The 18,967-nt window shown below is 41.0% G+C and overlaps 1 protein-coding gene and 1 pseudogene across 1 annotated transcript in view; one reads left to right on the forward strand and one right to left on the reverse strand.

Moving 5' to 3' along the window:
- The first annotated feature begins 6,014 nt into the window (after positions 1 to 6,014).
- Positions 6,015 to 6,832, forward strand: LOC118586658 (annotated as a pseudogene).
- Positions 6,833 to 7,836: 1,004 nt separating this feature from the next.
- Positions 7,837 to 18,967, reverse strand: part of Rab8b (RAB8B, member RAS oncogene family) — a 70,701-nt gene continuing 59,570 nt past the window's right edge. The window contains exons 4-8 of the mRNA XM_036192907.1: positions 18,624 to 18,701; positions 17,676 to 17,765; positions 16,530 to 16,595; positions 12,923 to 12,973; positions 7,837 to 11,849 (exon numbers count right to left, since the gene is read on the reverse strand). Coding sequence (XP_036048800.1) covers positions 11,757 to 11,849; positions 12,923 to 12,973; positions 16,530 to 16,595; positions 17,676 to 17,765; positions 18,624 to 18,701 — 378 coding nt within the window. The 3' untranslated portion in view covers positions 7,837 to 11,756. The remainder of the gene's footprint in view (positions 11,850 to 12,922; positions 12,974 to 16,529; positions 16,596 to 17,675; positions 17,766 to 18,623; positions 18,702 to 18,967) is intronic.

The raw sequence follows: 18,967 nt of genomic DNA on the forward strand, positions 1-18,967 counted from the left end.
GAGGCGGGGCCTCGAGCTGCTCCACCGCAAGGCGGGGGGCGATGGGGGGGAACGGAGCTCGGGAGATGGAGGCTGGAGCTGCTCAGCTCTCTATGGTAGACCGGGGCTGAGGCAGAGCTACAGAGGTAGTTCCGGGAGGTACTCCAGATGCTATGAGTGAGGGGCTCGGGAGGAGGTTTCTTGAGAGGCTCAGAGTGCCGTCCGAGCCTGTTCCGGGGCTTCGAGAGGCTTCATAAGCTAATAGAGCGGCGACTCTTCCTGGGTCTCTAGGGGATCTGAAGCCTTCAGCGCAGGGGACCCGGCCTCAAGGGGCTTAGCTTGCTGTCAAGAACAGGGCCGAGCGCCTGGAAGGCTTAGAGTGCTGCCAGGGCGGGGACGCGGCCTGGAGGGATCAGTGTGCTGGCAGGTGAGGGCAGGGGCGTGCGGGGTGGGGGGGGGGGGGGGGGGGGGGGCGGCGACGGTGAGGGTTTCCTCGAGGTTTTCTGGAGCAAAGAAAGTTGCGGCATGGCTGAGACAGCTTTTGGATGTGGAGAGATCCAGTGCCTGGACCTCTGAGGGGCGATGAGCTGCATGCACCAAGGCTCAGACCTGGCAGCGCTGCAGATCCTTATTCCAAAGCATGGTTCACTGGGGTCTTAAAGATGTGCTCAGAGTCCTCTTCGCCATAGATGTACATTGACACTGGTGCCAGCTGGCAGTGAGGTGGCCTAGGGGAGGTTAGGAGCACACTTGTGTGCTGCAGGTCAACAGCAGGACAGAGGCAAGGTTCCTTTAAAAACAAAAAAGCATTTTTAAAGTACATTTCTCCATATGCATAGTTGCAGGAACATCATGCACCATCATACGTTAAAAAAAAAAAATTCAGACTGGACTGGTATGATCCAGGTGATGGAATTGTTCCCGATGGAAAAGGGATGAAATAGTGATGAACTTTTCTGACAAGCTTACCAGTAACCCCTTATTTTCGAAAAATAAAGTTGTTTTTGAAGGCATTCTCTCTTTCTGAATTTAAAATTCAGGACAAACAGCCACAGATGTGTTAAAGATTCTGCGAAGTTGATATTGACTAATTACAACTGTATGATTATGGAGAGTTGTAAATACTGCAGATACAGAGCCAAATGATCTTGGGCTATCTAGCCCCTTAACAGCTATCCATTGCCCACCTCTGTATCTGCCCTAAAGTCCTTGTAACTATCACATGACATTTTTAAAAACATATTAACTACTAGCCTCCACCAACCCAAAGCTAAGAAGGTCATCAGATCACATCTTGATTTATTACTTTTATTTTGGAACTACAAAAACTTCATGTGTCCATTTCCATGTTGGAACACAGTATTTGGGGCAATCTTCCCAGGCAAAGATCACTCAGATTTGGCTCCAGAATAAACAGTTGTTTATACCCTGTGAAATGAGAGCTGTGTTTTGCTTGGACATCCCTATAGCAACAGTAACATAGCATTGCTATGTGCTCTAACAGAACTTCATCTCACTGGCTCATCTGTCTTCCTATTTAAATGTAAACTTCCAGAGGCAGAGACTTTGTTATTTCCCAGTGCCTAGGAGAAATTGCTAAACTACTTAGAATAATTTTAGAAATGAAACTTAAAAGCATCTGAAATCAACTATTGATTTAATAATGTCTGAGAGGTTCAAAAACAAAGATTGTAAAGTTCCCTACTTAAGATACAGCTTTATTCATGTTAAGTGAGAATAACATCTGATGAGTTATCTTGAGGACCAAACCTGGCACACCTATACATTCTCTAAAATGCACTGCCATATTCTGAGTGTGAACTGCCCCCTTCAGGCATTGTGTTTGAACACTTAGCCCCCAACTGGTGGCACTGTTTGTGAAGGTTGTGGAATCTTCAGGAGATAGCGCAATGGAGGAAGTGGTTAGGGGTGGGCCTTAAGGTTTTGTAACCCAGTCCCACATCCTGTTCATCATTTGCTTCCTGATTGTGGGTGCAGTGTGACCAGCTGCTTCTCTTCCTGCTGCTAGGTCTTCCCCACTCTGCTGAACTGTCAGCCAGAATATTCCGTCCCCCCTGCCTGAATGTTTGCCAGGAAGTTCATCACAGCAGTGAGAAAAATAACTAACACCTCCATCACAGAGAGTTCTTGGAAAGCAGCAGTAAAAAGACAGACCGATAGAAAAAGTTGGGAACCATTGGAAGGCATTTTACTTATCAATTAAGAAAATGGGTCTTTACTATTTCTTATAGAAACTGTCATCTTTGCCATCTTAAACAGTTACATGTACAACCAATTTATTCCAATGAATACTTTGTCTTTTAAAAATATTATTGTTGTTGTTGTTGTTGTTATTATTATTACTATTTTGAAACAGAGTCTTACTATGTAGCTCTGGCTGGCCTGGAACTCACTATGTAGACTAGGCTGGCTTCAAACTCATAAAGATGTGCCTGCTTCTATCTCCTTAGTGCTGTGATTAAAGGTATGTACCACCATACTCAGCCCCATTTTTAACTATTTAACTATGTGTAGGTATATGTGTCTGCATGTGGGTATGTGTACATGAGGGTGGGTACCCATGGAAGCCAGAGGTATCTGACCTCCTGGGACTGGAATTAAAGATGGTCGTCAGCCACCTGTGGGTTCCAGGAACCAAACATGGGTCCTCTGGAAGAATAGCAAGTACTCTTTTTTTTTTTTTTTGGAGCTGAGGATCAAACCCAGGGCTTGCTAGGCAAGCACTCTACCACTGAGCTAAATCCCCAACCCCTGCAAGTACTCTTAACAGCCAAGCCATGGCTCCAGCCTGGAATACTTCGTTTTTAAACTGTCTCATCCTGTCAAAGCTGATATGCAGACAACAGTGCAGGGTGACTTGCCATCAGGTAAGAATGTTTTGTAGTGACCCAGAATCAAAGTTATCAATAAAATTTGGCTACTTCAGCTCCAATCAGAGTATCTCCACAGAAGCATAATATACTTGTGTCTTTAATATAAATTATATTTTCCCTCTACATACCTTATTAAACTCTTGTTCTTTGAGACAAAGCCTCACTCACTCTGTCTTCCGGGTTGGCCTTGAACTTCCTATGTAACCGAGCTGGCCTGCTCAAGTTTCCCTGGTGCTGGGATTATAGGCATGAGTCACTCTGCCCTGTGATAAAACTTCCCTTTGCCTTTTCTTTTGGCAAACTCCTGTGTTCAGATTGAAAGCTAATTCAGCACGTTCAGGTTTACTGTGAATCCTACGCAGATGGAGACAGATTTAATATTCAATTATAGCAACTGGTGTGTGTGTGTGTGTGTGTGTGTGTGTGTGTGTGTGTGTGTGTGTGTGTCTTTATTAAAGCTACTTCAAACATTTCAGAAGCACAGTAAAGCCTGTATGGTGGTGCATATCTGAAATCACAATACTTGGAAGAGAGCAAGAGGAGGTAAGACCTTGTCTGAGGGAGGGAGAGAAAGGAGAGAAAGACTTGAAAATAATTTTAATTACATTATTTATTTTTGAGTTAGTGTGTGCTCATGTGTGCACGCGCATGCCATGGCATACATGTGGAAATCAGAGAGAACTCTCCAGAGCCATTCCTCTCCCTCCAGTGTCTGGGGCCCAGACTCAAATTCAGGTTGTCAGGCTTGACAGCAAGCATCTTTATCTGGCCCAAGAGCAAAACTGGAAAACTCCCACCTCACTCTCTTCTGTGCCATGTTCATTTTGATGACTTCTGAACATCACCCAGGCTCTTAATTTTTCTCAAATATCTACTATGTGCCAGGTGTCTCACAGAATACTGAGGATTCAAAACTAAAGATCCATTCCCCCTACTTCTTTAGGAGCTACAAGATTAGGGGCCAACTAACTGGGGAGGTAGACCCGGTGACAGCCAGTTATCCCCAGGAAGAAAAGAGGAGAACGTTTTCCCTCCTGGGCCTGGGTTTGCTGGTAGAGTTGCTGAGGATCAGAGAGGATGGTGCCGAGGACCAGAAATGGTTGATGACTGAAAGGCAGAAATCTAGGAGATGTAAGGCGAGTGGGGTAGTAGAGATACATTTCAAACATGTATTAGTAGCCTGCAGCCACACCAGATGTCCACAAATGTTCTGGTCAGAGCAGTACAAGCAGACAGTCTTACGGATCTCGAGGTATGTAAGTGCACAAAATGTCTTAGAGGAGGAGACCAAGGAGGTGGGCCTCAGAGACTGCTGACATTCCTTGGTTCACAGCCCTGCATCACGTCATCTTTTCTTGCTTTCTGATACGTCCCTGTATCCCTCTCAACGGAAGGGTCATTGGGACTCCATTGGGTCTATAGATCACCCAGTACAGTCTCTCATCTGATGACTCTCCCCTTGACCACATCTACCAAGCCTTTTTCGCCACATAAAGTAGCTCGGGTTCCAGTGATTAGGACTTTGACATGGATGGAGGCATTCTTAGGCCTAACCACAGAAGTCACTTAAAAAAAACAAAAACAAAAACAAAAACATGAAAGAAGATGGAATTACCCTGGAGTCAGAATGCTGTCTGAAGTTAAGACAAGAGAACATGTCTTGGACAGAGAGATTTAACAGGAAAGTTAGTCAAGTCAGGGACTGAAAATTGTCACTACTTTGCCAATTTAGCTGTTGCAAACACAGTATCCAATAAACTGGTGGGGCAGAATCTAAACTGGTTAAGGAATAAATGGAAAATAAACAAATGAGGATGGTAACTATGGGTTTGGCAAGATGGTTAAGTAAGGGCACTTGCCACCAAGCCTGATGACCCAAGTTAGATCCTGGAACCCACATGGCAGGAAAGAACTGATTCCCACAAGTCGTCTGATGAGCTCCACACACACATACACACAAATAAATAAATGTATGAAAATGAAACAACTTTGAAAAGACTATAGACAAGTCTCATGTGTTGTACTTCTTCCTGTGACAGGCCTTACTACGGAACTGCCTGGCCTCAAACTTGAGATCCTCTTCCCTCTAACTGTTAGGACTGTACAGACGTCCACCACCACAGTGACTACTGGAAAGTCTTTTTTGAAAGCTTAATTCCAGTAGGAAGACTGGAAAAGGAGTAATGTGAAAGTCACGAGCCAATGGCAAGAGAGCTAAGGACACTTAGACATGGAGGGGAAGGGATGGAGCTGGATGGGTTTGAAGACATGTGCTCTGAGATCCCTGAGAGCAAGCTAGGGTAGGAAGATAAATCTGGAGGCAGGGGAAGAAGCTGGGTAGGAAGATGCCTCTGCCACCAAGGGGACAGAATGGGGATGAAGGAAGCCAGACAGCAGGAAGAAAAGGCCCTACATGCCTTGAGACTGCTGCTACTTGTCCCTGGGAGACCTTAGAGCAAAGAAGTTGGTAAGTCCATGAAGTGACTTTGAGAAGATTGGGAAGGACACACCTGACCCAGGAGCAAGGGCAACAGTGCGACAGGCCAGCAACAGGCCTGGTGCCATCCAAGTGTTACTACGGCAAGAACGAAACCAGAAACCAGGTGTGCCAACACTGAGGAAGGCAGGGGCAGCAATGCCAGGCTGTAGGTTCGACAGGAAAACCTTGCCGTAGTCCAAACTGAGAACAAGCAGAGGGTCTGGACATTTTGTCTTTAAACACATCGGCTATGAAGTTTGCTAAAATGTCATAAATCCACCATGGTTTAAGTCACATACTGAAAAAATCTGAAGAAACATTTTTAAAATGTGTGACTCCATCAAAGGAATCAATTAATGGAGGAAAATAAAGGCTACAGAAAGGGAAAATTCTTTGCTAGCTATATTTATGGAAGACACTATCTCCAATATACAAAGATAAAATTTAGGATACAAAAAGCTAAATAGGAACTCATAACAACCCAGTCAATAAATGGGCCAAAGAAATGAAATCTTCTCAAAAGATGAGATACAAATGGCCCATGAACATTTCAAAAAGTGTTCAATCTATCAAAGAAATGCAAATGAAAACTACATTGAGAAGACTATACTTTCAGGGATCATTTCCATAATTCCTTGCCAGGGAAATTTCTCTGACTGTATAGAGGACCCAAGTGCAACAAGGAGGCTGTGATGGCTCTTCTAGGTTGTCAATTTGACATCTGGAATACACTACAAGGCAGAAATGGAGGGCACACCCGTGGGAGATTCTTTTTGTTTGGGTGAATCCACTTCTGGTCCGGACCTTTGATCTGAATCCTGAGGTGGGAAGACACACACCTTTGATCTGGGCCACTCCTTGTACTGGAAACCTATAGAAAGACATGAAAGAAGGAAGCTTTTGCTCTTTGCCCATTTCCCCTCACCTTGCTAGCACATCCATTCCTTCAGTGGCACTGAAGCCTTCTTCTTTGGAATTCCAGCATATGCAGAAGACCAGCTGAGACATTAGGCTTGTGGACTGAGCAACTACTAGATTCTTGGACTTTTCATTCACAGCCAGCCAATGTTGGATTAGCTGAACTGCAGCCTGTACATCATTCCAATAAATCCCTTTAATAATATGACATCTTAATAACTGTATATATGTGTGTGTGTGTGTGTGTATAGAGAGAGGGAGAGAGAGAGAGAGAGGGAGGGATATTTTCATTTTATAAGTTTTGTTACTCTGGAGAACCCTGACTAGTATAGAGGTGTACTTCATTGAGAGAATGACCTCACTAGATAAGGACAGGCACAGCCCTGTCGGAAGTGTGAAAAACATGGGAAGACACTGACCTCTGGGGCCACGCCGAGCATGAATCCAAGCCCTACTCCAACTATCTCTAGTCCTCAGGTATGTTCAGGCCCAAGTGGGCCTGGTGGAGCTGAAAGCCACACTTTCAAGTAGTCTCAGTTTGTGGAAATCCTCCCTATTTGCTTAGGCACATGCTAGGCCTTACCCCTAGACACTGGGGCTCTCAGTAATCCTTCATGCCCTTAATAAACCTGAATCTTTGGGGGGAAAATAAACTACATTGAGATATCATCTTACCCCAGTCTGAGCAAAATCAGGGTTCACACTTTTAGTTCCAGCACTCCTGAGGGAGAAGGCAAGGGGACTTCCATAAGTCTGAAGTATTATACAAGGCCAGTTAGCGCTACACAGTGAGACCATCTTAAAAGAAAAAAAAAAGAAATTCTGGCAGGGATGAAGGATAAGCACCAAAAGAAACGCCTATACACTGTTGGTGGTAATGCCAACTATGGAACTTAGTGTGGAGGTTCCTCAAAAAGTTTCAAGTAGCTTCCAAATGACTGAGCTAACTGAAGGCCTCTAAGTCAACGTATCACAGAGATACTTGCATATCAATGTTTATTGCAGCACTGTTCATTGTAGCTGGGTCATCAAACCAACCTAGGTGTCTAACTACAGAGGAATGGATAAAGAAAATGTAGCAAATACACATAATGGAATTTTTTTTTTTTTTTAGCCACAGAGAACAATGTCATTTGCAAGAAAATGAATATAACTAGAGATATTCATATTAAGAGAATTAAATCAGTCTAGGTAAATATCAGATGCTTCCCCTAATTTATAGGTCCTAGATTTTATATTGATACATAAAAGTGTGTGTGTGTATGTGTGTGTGTGTGTGTGTGTGTGAGTGTGTGTGTATGTGTAAAACATCTGTCTAAAGGAATATAGGAACTAAAGGGAAAGGAAAAGAAGATATGGGAAGGTGATAGGGTACAGGTATACTCAAAGTACTTTATATACTTGCATTAAAATGTCCTTGTGAAACTCAGTACCATATAAAATGAAGATAGATCAATTAAAATACAGTTTAAAAGCCATTTATATTCTAAAATGTACAATCCACTTAAGAGTCATGGACATTTTCATTATGTAGTTTTTATTTTAGATGAACATTATTATAAAAAAAAGTTCACCTGGAATAAAGTCCATTTTTTAAAAAAAAACACAGCATCAGTATCAGTACAGTTAATGAACTGGCTTCAACAGACCAGCGACATGACAGGTCCATATTATCCACAGGAGCTTTCCACAGTAAGCCACTGGAGCAAAATAAAAAATATGTAAGCACACAAGTAGAAGTCTATGAAAAGACTCCCTAGTTCCCATGGGGGCATGATTTGAATCAGACAGTTCATAGCATTTTGCATTAAGGGAGCAGCAGCAGCAGCTGCACAGAGTCAAGACAAACCCATCAGTAAGGCCATTGGAATGAACAATCCTAAATTCACTTCTAAAAAAGGTATAAAGATGAAATACGAAGTTTTGTTAGTTCCTGGCATATGGCACACATTTCAAGATACAAAGTTAAAATCTGGAAAATCCTTAAAACAAATGCTGGTTTTCATTTCTGTACTCAGTCGTTTAGTTTCTTTTTAATGAACATGACATTCATAAATTTTATGAATCTATCCTGACCTGCTATGTCCATCTGATTCAAGGGATTTCAGACAGCCCTTTCTGCCACTGGGTGTGATGAGAAAGATAAAGGAAGGTCTTTTTGTTTTACTTTATTAATTAAGTCTAAATAATTGAATTGAAGAAATTTTGAGATCAGTAAACCAACATAATGAAATGTGGTTTTAAAATTCCAGGCTTAGAATCTCATCTTTAAAGATTAAGATATATTTATAAAAGCATCTAAGTCATAAGCCTGAAGAGAAAGTCTGCTTAGTTTGTTATTTTACAGCTCACAGGAAGACACTTCATAAGCCCTAACAGAGATTCTCAGCATTTGGAGCCTATAAAATGCAGTAGTAATTTCTTACTCATAAACCTCGGAACAATCCATGTATATTGCACAACTAAGTTCATTAATGGACAGGGCAGTAACATTTTTTTGTATGCTACTGGATATTGGCATGCATGCTTTATTTGAAACTAAGGTATCACATTTCTCTTTTCCAAGGATGCCTTCGGTTCAAAACGAGACAAAACAAAACATGCTGTCTAAATTTTGTTGAATGCTAAGAGGCTAGCTCACTGTTTTTCTACCAGGTATTAGAACATTAGTTAGCTAAATGAGGTATAATTAAAAAAATAGTCCTTCAAAGTAAAGAGTATATAGTCTTTAGGAAATTTATAACAAAGACTGCATAAGATGTCCACATGAACAGTAATTCAGGAAATTTATAACAAAGACTGCATAAGATGTCCACATGAACAGTAAGAAGCCCTGTGGCACCTACTGACCGATGCGCTGGGAGATCGCTTTTTCAGCATCTGAAGATAAAGGCTAGAACAGGTTCCCAGTGAAACATTTGACAATCAACTGATTCTCATGCTACTTAGTTACAGCACACTTCACTGTCTGGTACCCTCAGACTCTATTTGAACATTCTGAGTTCAACTGTTGTCAAAAAATGAGCTCAATAATAATAAAGTGCAGCTACTTAACCACTAATACTGCTGCAAAAATCTCTATGTACCCTATCTGTAAGACCACAACAATGTTCACACACACACACAAATCTAGATTTCTTCAGTTTCAGCAGGGAACGGACAATTACCTGTCACTAAATTCATCTACAAATAGAAAAAAATAATGCACCATGTGTACACTATTAAGCAAAGTAGACTATTTGTTGGGTTGTTTTTACCATGCAGAAAGTGAATTTCCTATGGTCTGAGCTCAAATTATATACAATTTAGCAAAGCTAAATGTAAGAAAATAGCAAGAACAATTTATTTCTATATAACAGAGAATATACTCCCAGTTTGCTGCTACTTCAAAGAGCACTTTTAGACTCCCCTAACATTTATAGGCTCATTCAAAGAGAAGTTCATGGAGACTAGTTATTAACCCACAAAAGACACAAGAGTGAAGAAATTAAAAGCAAAGCATGGGAAAAAAAAGCTGACCATAGAACATGTCAGTTTTGGTTTGCAGACAGCCCCTGAGATAGAAACCAAAGTGTTAAGACACCACTCAGTCAGAGGTAAATACTAAGAGAATTACATTCGTATATGGTGTCACAGCTCCTGCTTTCTGCAAAGCACTTTGTTACCACTGTAACTGCTTGAACTTTTTTTCCCTAGAAAAGTAGTGATAAGATATTTCTAAGAAAATACCGTTTCTTTTCAAAAATTTATTTAATTTGAAGATGTCAGACTTACAATCAATTCTCACTGAAAGAACTGCTTACACCTGGACAGTTATGTGTGACTTCAAGCTGATAAGTAACGAGGGAAAACGAAAAATAGGCTTTAGTTTGTCAACAGTAAAGTCAGCAAATCCACCAAAAATAACTCTGGTGGATTTGCAGCCACTGGAATGCTTTTGAGTTTTCCAACAGACAGCACTGAAGCAGAATTCTCTGTGTAACCAGCTATCTATGTCCATTTCCACTTCCAGTTCTTTGTGGACAGCATAAGAACAGGGGGAGTGATTGCTACCAGTTCATTTCCCCGTAACCTGTTTTCGTACCCTCTGTGTTAGGACACTGAAGGCTACAACAACAGCAGTGACATTATGATCTGGATTTGGCACATAAGTTAACACCAAATACCTACTATCCCCTCTAGTGTGGTGGTTTATCCACAAAAGAAACATCAGAACCAGCATCTGGAGTGAAAGGCAGCAAAGCTTTTGGCTGCCTCTGGCCTGGATAGCCACCCCACTTCTCTAACTACAAACTTGAGTGCAAAGGGCTGGGTCCTACACACTCAGCAATGGCTGTTTAAAAGTCCAAACCTGGATTGTATGTGCTCTAATGCAAAGACAAGATTTCTGGAGGATGTGCTAGGTCTAATTGCTTTTTTGTATTTTTTAAACCCCAAAAGTCACTATTTTCAGCATTACTAACAGCTACCTTACACCAACATGTTTAATTTCTCTCCATATAGGGATGTTTTCTACAATCTGAAATCTAAATCTAACCTTTGTTAACTCTCACAGACAGGGACTATGGTTAAGAAGTGGGCAATACAGACGAATGGGTAAAACGGAGAAAGAACACATTACACTTTCTGGTGTGACAAGACCATAGCCGGATGTGAAAATAAAGCCCTAATGACCATTTCTCTCCCTCTGTGAAACCTCAGCTCGTGAAGTTCACAGGCAGACACAGCAGTGCTTGCAGATGTTAGAGGTTTAGATAAGTAAATAATGACGAGAATTCAGGCAGGGCAGGGACAGCAACTATGACCCTCAGAAGCAGCGAGACTGGAGTGCTTCCTACATGCTGTTTCCAGAGAGGAGGCATGGCAGCCAACCTACTACTCAGGGATGAGCAAAGCTGATAACCACCTGGAAAGATGGAGATGATGTGGTCTCTGGTGAAGAGATGGGCTTTTTATGAATTGTACAAGTTTATCAGTAGAACACTGCAAATCAAAGCCCTCTGATAAATGCTACCAATAGAACTTTTGGCCATATGACCCAGGCCAACCATCCTTTAATTATAGTAGATCAACCTCTCTTTAATGGTCTGCTGTCTTTAAACATCCCCAGATAGGTAAGTCTAGAATTTCACGCCACTAAAGTGCTCAGTTAGGAATCTAAGATTATGCTGTACCAGAGAAAGGCTGACACTCATGTGCAAAGAAAGAAAGCAGCTTCCAGGACAGGCAGTAAAACAAGGAAAAACCAGTTGGGTCCCGCATGTGTCTCCACGTCATTGCTTCCATGTCTGAAGAAAGGAGCCTGCTCTTTTGCTAGGCCATGAGGCTAGAATCCACTTGGCGTTCTTTGTTGTGAGGTCTAGAGTTCCATGGTGCTCTCCGCAGCAGCCGGGTGAGGTGACTCTGAGGCTGGGTAACCTGTGCTTTCAGAGAAGCAGGGAAGGGCCCTCTAGGTATACTGCAGTCTCTCAGAAGTGAAGAGTTCATCAAAGCAATGAACAGCGGAAGAAACTGGTCTTCTTGGACCGGTTTTCTGTTATTTTCACTGGCCCGCCTACTCCTGATGAATTGCTGTCATTCTGGAAAACAGGATATGAAATTGCTAAGGAGACCAAGATTTCATGGTTTGACCCCAATTACCTACAAAGTAAAAGCACACCATGTGGGGAATATACTCTAGTACACTCTCTCACCTGTGCTCACTGCCAAGTTCTATCACAGAAGGAATTAGTTAAGTCTCAGCACTATCTTCTTTGCAAGTGGTGGATTAAAAAGAGACAAAATATTCTTCGGCTGGCTAGCATTTTGTCTTAACCATGTGTTAGATAGGATGCACCTCTATCTAGTTTAAAGCAATTTCAGCCAAGGCCTGTGGAGTGTCAAGGATAAGGACAGGAAGAGGGCTAAGGCAGTAGGCAATCAAGTTAGAGGCAAGAAGAGTCGGTAATAGAAGGCAGATAGTTTTCATGAGGATCCATATTAAACTTTAGGGTGTCCTAAAGATTCATCACTGATGGTTCAAATTGAAGCCAACTTGAGCAAGTCCAAGATCATCATCATATAGATATAAATATGTATTATATGAAAATTGAACTAGATAATTTTATGAAAAAAGTGATTTCTGCCATTATTATTTTCACTATTCTGATAAAAATTCAATTAACTACCACTTAAGAGCCAGAGGAAAGAGCTGAGACAGCTGTGATTCAGAAACAACCCTGAAGCAATAGAAATTATAAGCATGGTGAAATCATATGAAAGCATCAGGAACAAATAAGTTTAATGTGGGCATATTATAATGCTGTCCATCCTATTGAGTGCCAGGCGGTGGTGGCACATGCCTTTAATCCCAGCACTCGGAGGCAGGCCAGGTAGATCTCTGTAAGTTCGAGGCCAGCCTGGTCGACAGAGCAAGATCCAGGACAGGCTCCAAAACTATACAGAGAAACCCTGTCTCAAAAAAAAAAAAAAAAAAAAAAAAAAAAAGGTTGGGGATTTAGCTCAGTGGTAGAGCACTTGCCTAGCAAGTGCAAGGCCTTGGGTTCGATCCTCAGCTCCCAAAAAAAAAAAAAAAAGAAGAAGAAGAAGAAGAAGAAGAAGAAGAAGAAGAAGAAGAAGAAGAAGAAGAAGAAAAACTGTAAGTAATACAAACCATTTTTCTGTTGAGTTTTGTCATTATATCCCGTGCAAGTGTAAAAAATGCCTAAAGATAAAATAAACAAACAAAATTATTGTTAAATGTTGTATTTCAAAACAGAAATACAGAATTTTTATTATTTATTGTGAATATACTTCAGAGTTTCTAACTGAAAATAGTAGTGTAATTAAAATCCTAGCATGTGCATGTTATTGGCTTTTTCAGTTACATCATATTTTCCAATGTTGTCACATTGTCATTCATTCATCAAATATTTTATGCATGTAATATCTGCCCCAAGTTCCTAATATGGCACAGACAGTTATGAGTAGCTTCCTCAATACACTAAGAACAGGAGAATTAGGCTCTGTTTAAACCACCCTACTCTCCTAGGGAAAGGCTTCAACCTTTGGCCCAGATGATGCTTGTCTTAGGATTTCTATTGCTGTGATGAAACACCATGACCAAAGCAACTTGGGGAGGAAAGGGTTATTTAGATTATTAATCTTCCATATCACAGTTCATCATCAAAGGAAGTCAGGACAGGAATGTAAGAAAGCAGGAACTTGGAGACAGGAGCTGATACAGAGGCCATGGAAGATGATGCTTACTGGCTTGCTCCTCATGGCTTGCTCAGCCTTCTTTTTTATAGAACCAAGAACCACTAACCCAGGGATGGCACCACTCACAATGAGCTCAGCCCTCCTCCATCAATCACTAAGAATTGAGAAAATGCCCTACAGGCTTGCCTACAACCAGATCTTATGGAGACATTTTCTTAACTGAGGTCACTTCCTCTCAGATGACTTTAACTTGACATAAAACTATCCAGCACACACTAAAATCTGTGTAAGAAGTGATTTAAGGACAATTATGGATTAAACTATAGTTCTAAAAGTCTATCTTCACAAAAACCAATACCTTTTCTTTCTGACCTCTTCTGAGGGCATACCTAAGTATGCAGAATCTTCCATGCCTTAATACTTCAAAACTGCTGGTTCCTGGAACTCAGTTAACCCCCTCTCCCAACACACACACACACACACACACACACACACACACACACACACACACACACACACACGTGTGGAAATCAATTTAAAAGGAAGCTGGAATAACCCACTTCGCTCACTGGCTCTTTAAAAAGAAGCCAGGCGGTCGTGGCACATACCTTTAATCTCAGCACTTGGGAGGCAGAGAAGGGGGATCTCTGTGAATTCGAGGACAGCCTGGTCTACAGAGTGAGATCCAGGACAGGCACCAAAACTACACAGAGAAACCCTGTCTCAAAAAAACAAAACAAAACAAAATCTGTCATCACTTTTACTTTGTTTCCACAGAGGTATGAAATTCATTCTGTGGCCGAGATTAAGGGGTGCCCCACAGGAGCTGGCATAAGAAACCTACCCCCACCTCACTCCCTGTTGGTAGAAGGAATCTTTCACGGAAGAAGGAAGCTTGCTTTTCTTTTTATTTATGCTTATGAAAATAAATCAGTGGCAATTTCCCGTTTTTCAACACTCAGTAGCCAACCTGAAAAACGAGTGCTGATTATTTTGAAGAAAGAAGAAGTTATGGAAAGTATTCATTGACTACTAAGGCCATGTAAGTCTTGATATGTTAGCCACTGTGTAAGGAAGCAGTGAAGAATCCAAGCTACTGAAGCTTAGTTAGAACTGTCAGGATCATTAAGCACAGGTACTAACTCTATTACACAGCAGGTAAAGAAACAGATTAAAATCTTTTTAGAGTATGGATTAGCCTATAGAAAAATGTCTGCCGTAAATCAAACAGTGAAGGGGAAGATGAATAGGAACCTCACACAACTTAAGTAAAACATAGCTCTCTGAACAGATGAAGATAGGGTTCTTCTGTATCCCAGAAATATTTATATGTATAATTCAGCTATTATTTGGCTTAAAAGGGCTTACTGAGAAACGGTATTTTTTTTTTTTTTTTTTTACTATTTTCTACAGAGAAAATATTTTGCAGTTTCAAATGACCCTGGACTTTTGAATTATAACCTGTTTTATGTTTTTAAAAAAAATGCTCTGGTCATGGTGTCTCTTCACAACAATAAAACCCTAACTAAGATCCCCCAAAAAATAAATAAATAAAATAAAGTGTTTTTTAACTTAAGATTTTTCATGACAATGAGACACATCTGCTCCTGGCAGCACAATTTACTTCAGAGAAGATTATGGACAATGAAGAAACTTCTTATGGAGCTTGCTTTCATTGTGGCAAGGTTAGCCACTGGGCAAAGAAACAGTTCTTGCCTTTGACTGCTGACAATGTGCTGTGCAGAATGGACATGCAGGACACACCGGAAAAAGACTGTTGAACTTTGCCAAAACAAGACAAGACAGTCCTTCAAATTTCCCACTTCTCTGAAAAGTTTGCCAGATATTGTAGGCTGAAGATGGGTGCCCCAAATGTGGCAGAAGAACTTTGAGTGACTGTCCAGGCCGCCAAATGTCTCTCTTGTTAGACATTACATCCTCCTGGGTCTTTGATGGAGTTGAAGATAGATAGTTATAGCTGCAGTTTTCTTTAGTTATGATAGAAAGTAATTATGTATAAAGCTTTGGAGTCATTAAGATGGATGGATGGTGGAGTGCTTTCTCTCAATTTGCTAAATATACATGGACTGAATATTGTAAATTAATTCTTACTTGATAAGTGTTTTTATTGTGTATAGTTTTACTATGTTAAAGTTAAAATCTTTCTTTTTATTTAGACAAAAAGGGGGAAATGTTGTAGAATAGTATTTTAAGGTATGTTACTTTTGTTTAGGTTGCATCTGTTTAACTCTGGGCAGCTGTGTTACTGCGCCTGTCTAAGACACTGATGGTCTGATAAAGAGCTGAACGGCCAAAAGGAGAAGAGATCATCTAGAGTTTTCTAGAGCAGGTTTTCTGCACAAATACTGGTGATAGGTGTTCATCTTTAAAAACTAGTCATACAGTTACCATTTTCATCTGTTCTTTGAAGACCTTAGATGACCTTTTTAAAAAAATTTTATTATATTTTATTTGCTTATTGAGTTTGTGTGTAGGGGTATGGCTGCCACAGTGCAAGCATGGCAGTTGGAGGACATGGATCCCAGAGCTCAAACTCAGGTGTCCTGGCAAGCTCCTTTACCCTCTGAGCCATCTTGCCAGCCCCAGATAATCTTGTTGTAATGGCTAACTTAATGGAAATTGTATTAAGACTAATCTATGAAAAACACTTTCTTTTATCTACTAAATGCCATAGCATTATAGTGTCATGCTTAATCTACTTCAAATGCATACACAAGGGAACCCGTTCAAGAGACAGCACTTTAATTCAAGTGATTCAGCTTGTCTGCTGCAGGCTAGCAGAGGTTGATGACAAATGAACAGAGGACACTGAGTCTGCGATTGCTAACTTCCCAAACAAATGGCTGCACTGAACTTAGGATGAACTTGGATCTCCTCTCTTCCGAGAATCTTAATTGAGCAATCTTAACATAACCCATGTGGAGGCTGCATACTAGAATTCCAGCGAGCAGAGTCTATGTAAAAGTCCAAGACATAAACATATACAGGTGCTGTCACTGGGCTGAGCTGCCCCCAGCAAGCCACCGGACAGTTCTTACCTCTTCTACATTTGTACTGGATTTTGCACTCGTCTCCAAAAATTTAATGCCATAGTCAATTGCTAACTGAAAGACAAACAGAAGATCAAATCTAGTGCGAGTGGCTTAGACATACAAAGTCCTTAGTAGATTGTACATTTTTCAAAGCCCCCAAGAGTCTACGCCAGAAATCCTATCATTTTCTGTTTTGTTTTGTTTTCTTGTACTGTGCTTTAAATTTTATAATTTAACTTAATCTAAAAATGACACAGCTTCTACTTAAAATGTCATGTTAGAAATTTGTCCCGTTGTACTTGTGGGTCTCTAATAAACACACAAGAAAAACTACTAGATGGAGTCTCAGCTTACCACTCACCTGGGATTCATTTACTCCTTTACCTTGACTCCAGGAACACAATTCTCCAGGTGTAACTAGCCTGACTTTCCTTTCAGAATGAACTATTCTATTTCACAACAGAATGGCAAATTTGAACTCTTCACATTTCCACCTATTTTCAGGGTCCTAACCCATGTAACACTACTCAAATTAAGTGTAGGTTTCCAAGGGCAAGTTGGTACTCAGACTGAAAAACCAAGTGTGTTTGCACCTATCACTGGAGAAAGTCTCTAAGAACTGAGCAAATACCATAAGGAAACGTGCACAAAAAATAGCTGTTTGCTCTACAGATGCAAGACAGACAGATGCCTGTAAATGTCACCTCCATAGCTGCTCAGTTACAAGGAGTTTGCTGCTCATGAGCTGAAGCTAACTTGTACTAAATGCTTAGGGAAAACAGTGAACTGGAAAGTGATTATGTTGAAATTTCACTTACCCTAGTATATATTTTCAGAAACTGAGTTATTGTAACTTCAAAGCTGAGGTTTTCACACAAATCTGAAAGAGCCTAAACAAGAGCTGCTGGATCTTAAGAAAGGCCAGTCTGTATCTCCCAGCATTCTCTAGGGCTGAGTCATGACCGAATGGTATAAACAGGGTTGGATTTGAATACTAATTCCCACTATCCAAGTACAGACTACATCTCACTGTTGTTTGATAGCAAGTTCTTAAAGGACCAAAACAGACATTTTAACAACGTAAATCAATATCAAAAAATGAATGCTGGCTGGGAGCAGATTCCACCCTCTATTCATCTGGCTCAAACTTACCTTCTCCCCTCTCTCCTTTGACACTTGTCTTCTGTCGTTCATATCACACTTGTTACCCAGGATCATTCTCTCAACGTCGGAAGAGGCATGCTGCAGGGGAAACAGGGCATTGTAAAGACGGCCTGAGACCAACACAGAGCTTCAATGGAAAAACCCCAACCTGTCAGAAACATGGCGGCTCGTTCAGCAACAAGAACGTCTTTCACACACCACAAGCCTAAGTCAGAGAACCATTTAAAGGGAGAAGGGATAATTACTTCAGCTTAGAGCCCTCACAGAGCCTATGAGAACACCCCCCCCCCCAAAGGCTCACAGACTCATTCTCATAACACATATACAACAGCCAAACCTTCAATTATTCTAGTCTGAAACAGAAAAAAAAATTAAGTACTGAGTCACTGGAAAAAGGAACCTGGGTTCTGAACTATTTAAAAAGATCAACTATGTGGGTTCATTTTAACGTGCTAAATTATTTCCTAGTCAGTTTCTTTCTGAAATGCCACAGAGATTTCAAAGAAAACTTAGTACCAACTATCCTGGAACTAACCCAAATTTCAAATATCTACAGAGGAAAAAATGTTAGAAAGGCAAAAATGTTACAGAAATATACAAGAGCCGGTCCAGGCAGCTCAGCTGTGGCTGTCTTCAAGTCTCTATGGACACTGGCAGGCCACTCCTTCCTCACCCGTTTCCTTAGGTAGACAACGGGGACCCAGATTAGGCTGTGTCTAAGCTCTGAGTTTAAATATGAAAAGGTTCCTCTGTCTACTATCTATACACAGCTGTTGTCCTGGCACCACTGGGATCTAGCTTTTTGCCAGTGGGCAGGGTGAGCCTGTCCTGCCCATTCTGCTCCTCAGCAGAAGCCACCTCCAGGAGAAAGCAATAGCCTACCACATGTTCCCAGCAGGCTTCTGTCCAGCACTGGCACTCTCCTTCCATACATACCTCTTCAATGTTTCTTATCCAATTTTTAATATTGTCAAAGGACTTTTCATTGGTAATGTCATAGACCAGCATAATTCCCTATGAGAGGAAACAAAAAGCTTTATGTCATACTTCAATACTTACAGCTCACAATGCAGGACATGCCTACCTGCCTCTCTCTTGTCTCTATTGATCTTTAAAGAGGGATTCATAATAAATTTGAAAAATACAGAGGCAAAAACTAATGAATTATGCTACTGCCTCACAGTCTAAATGAACTGTTAACATTGTCACTGTTAACTTTAATGAATTAGAGATTGTGGGAAATGTGAGCTGCTCTTTCTACCTGACCTCATGTGATAATG

Source organism: Onychomys torridus, chromosome 7 (assembly GCF_903995425.1).
Source record: "Onychomys torridus chromosome 7, mOncTor1.1, whole genome shotgun sequence".
NCBI classification, from domain to species: Eukaryota; Metazoa; Chordata; class Mammalia; order Rodentia; family Cricetidae; genus Onychomys; species Onychomys torridus.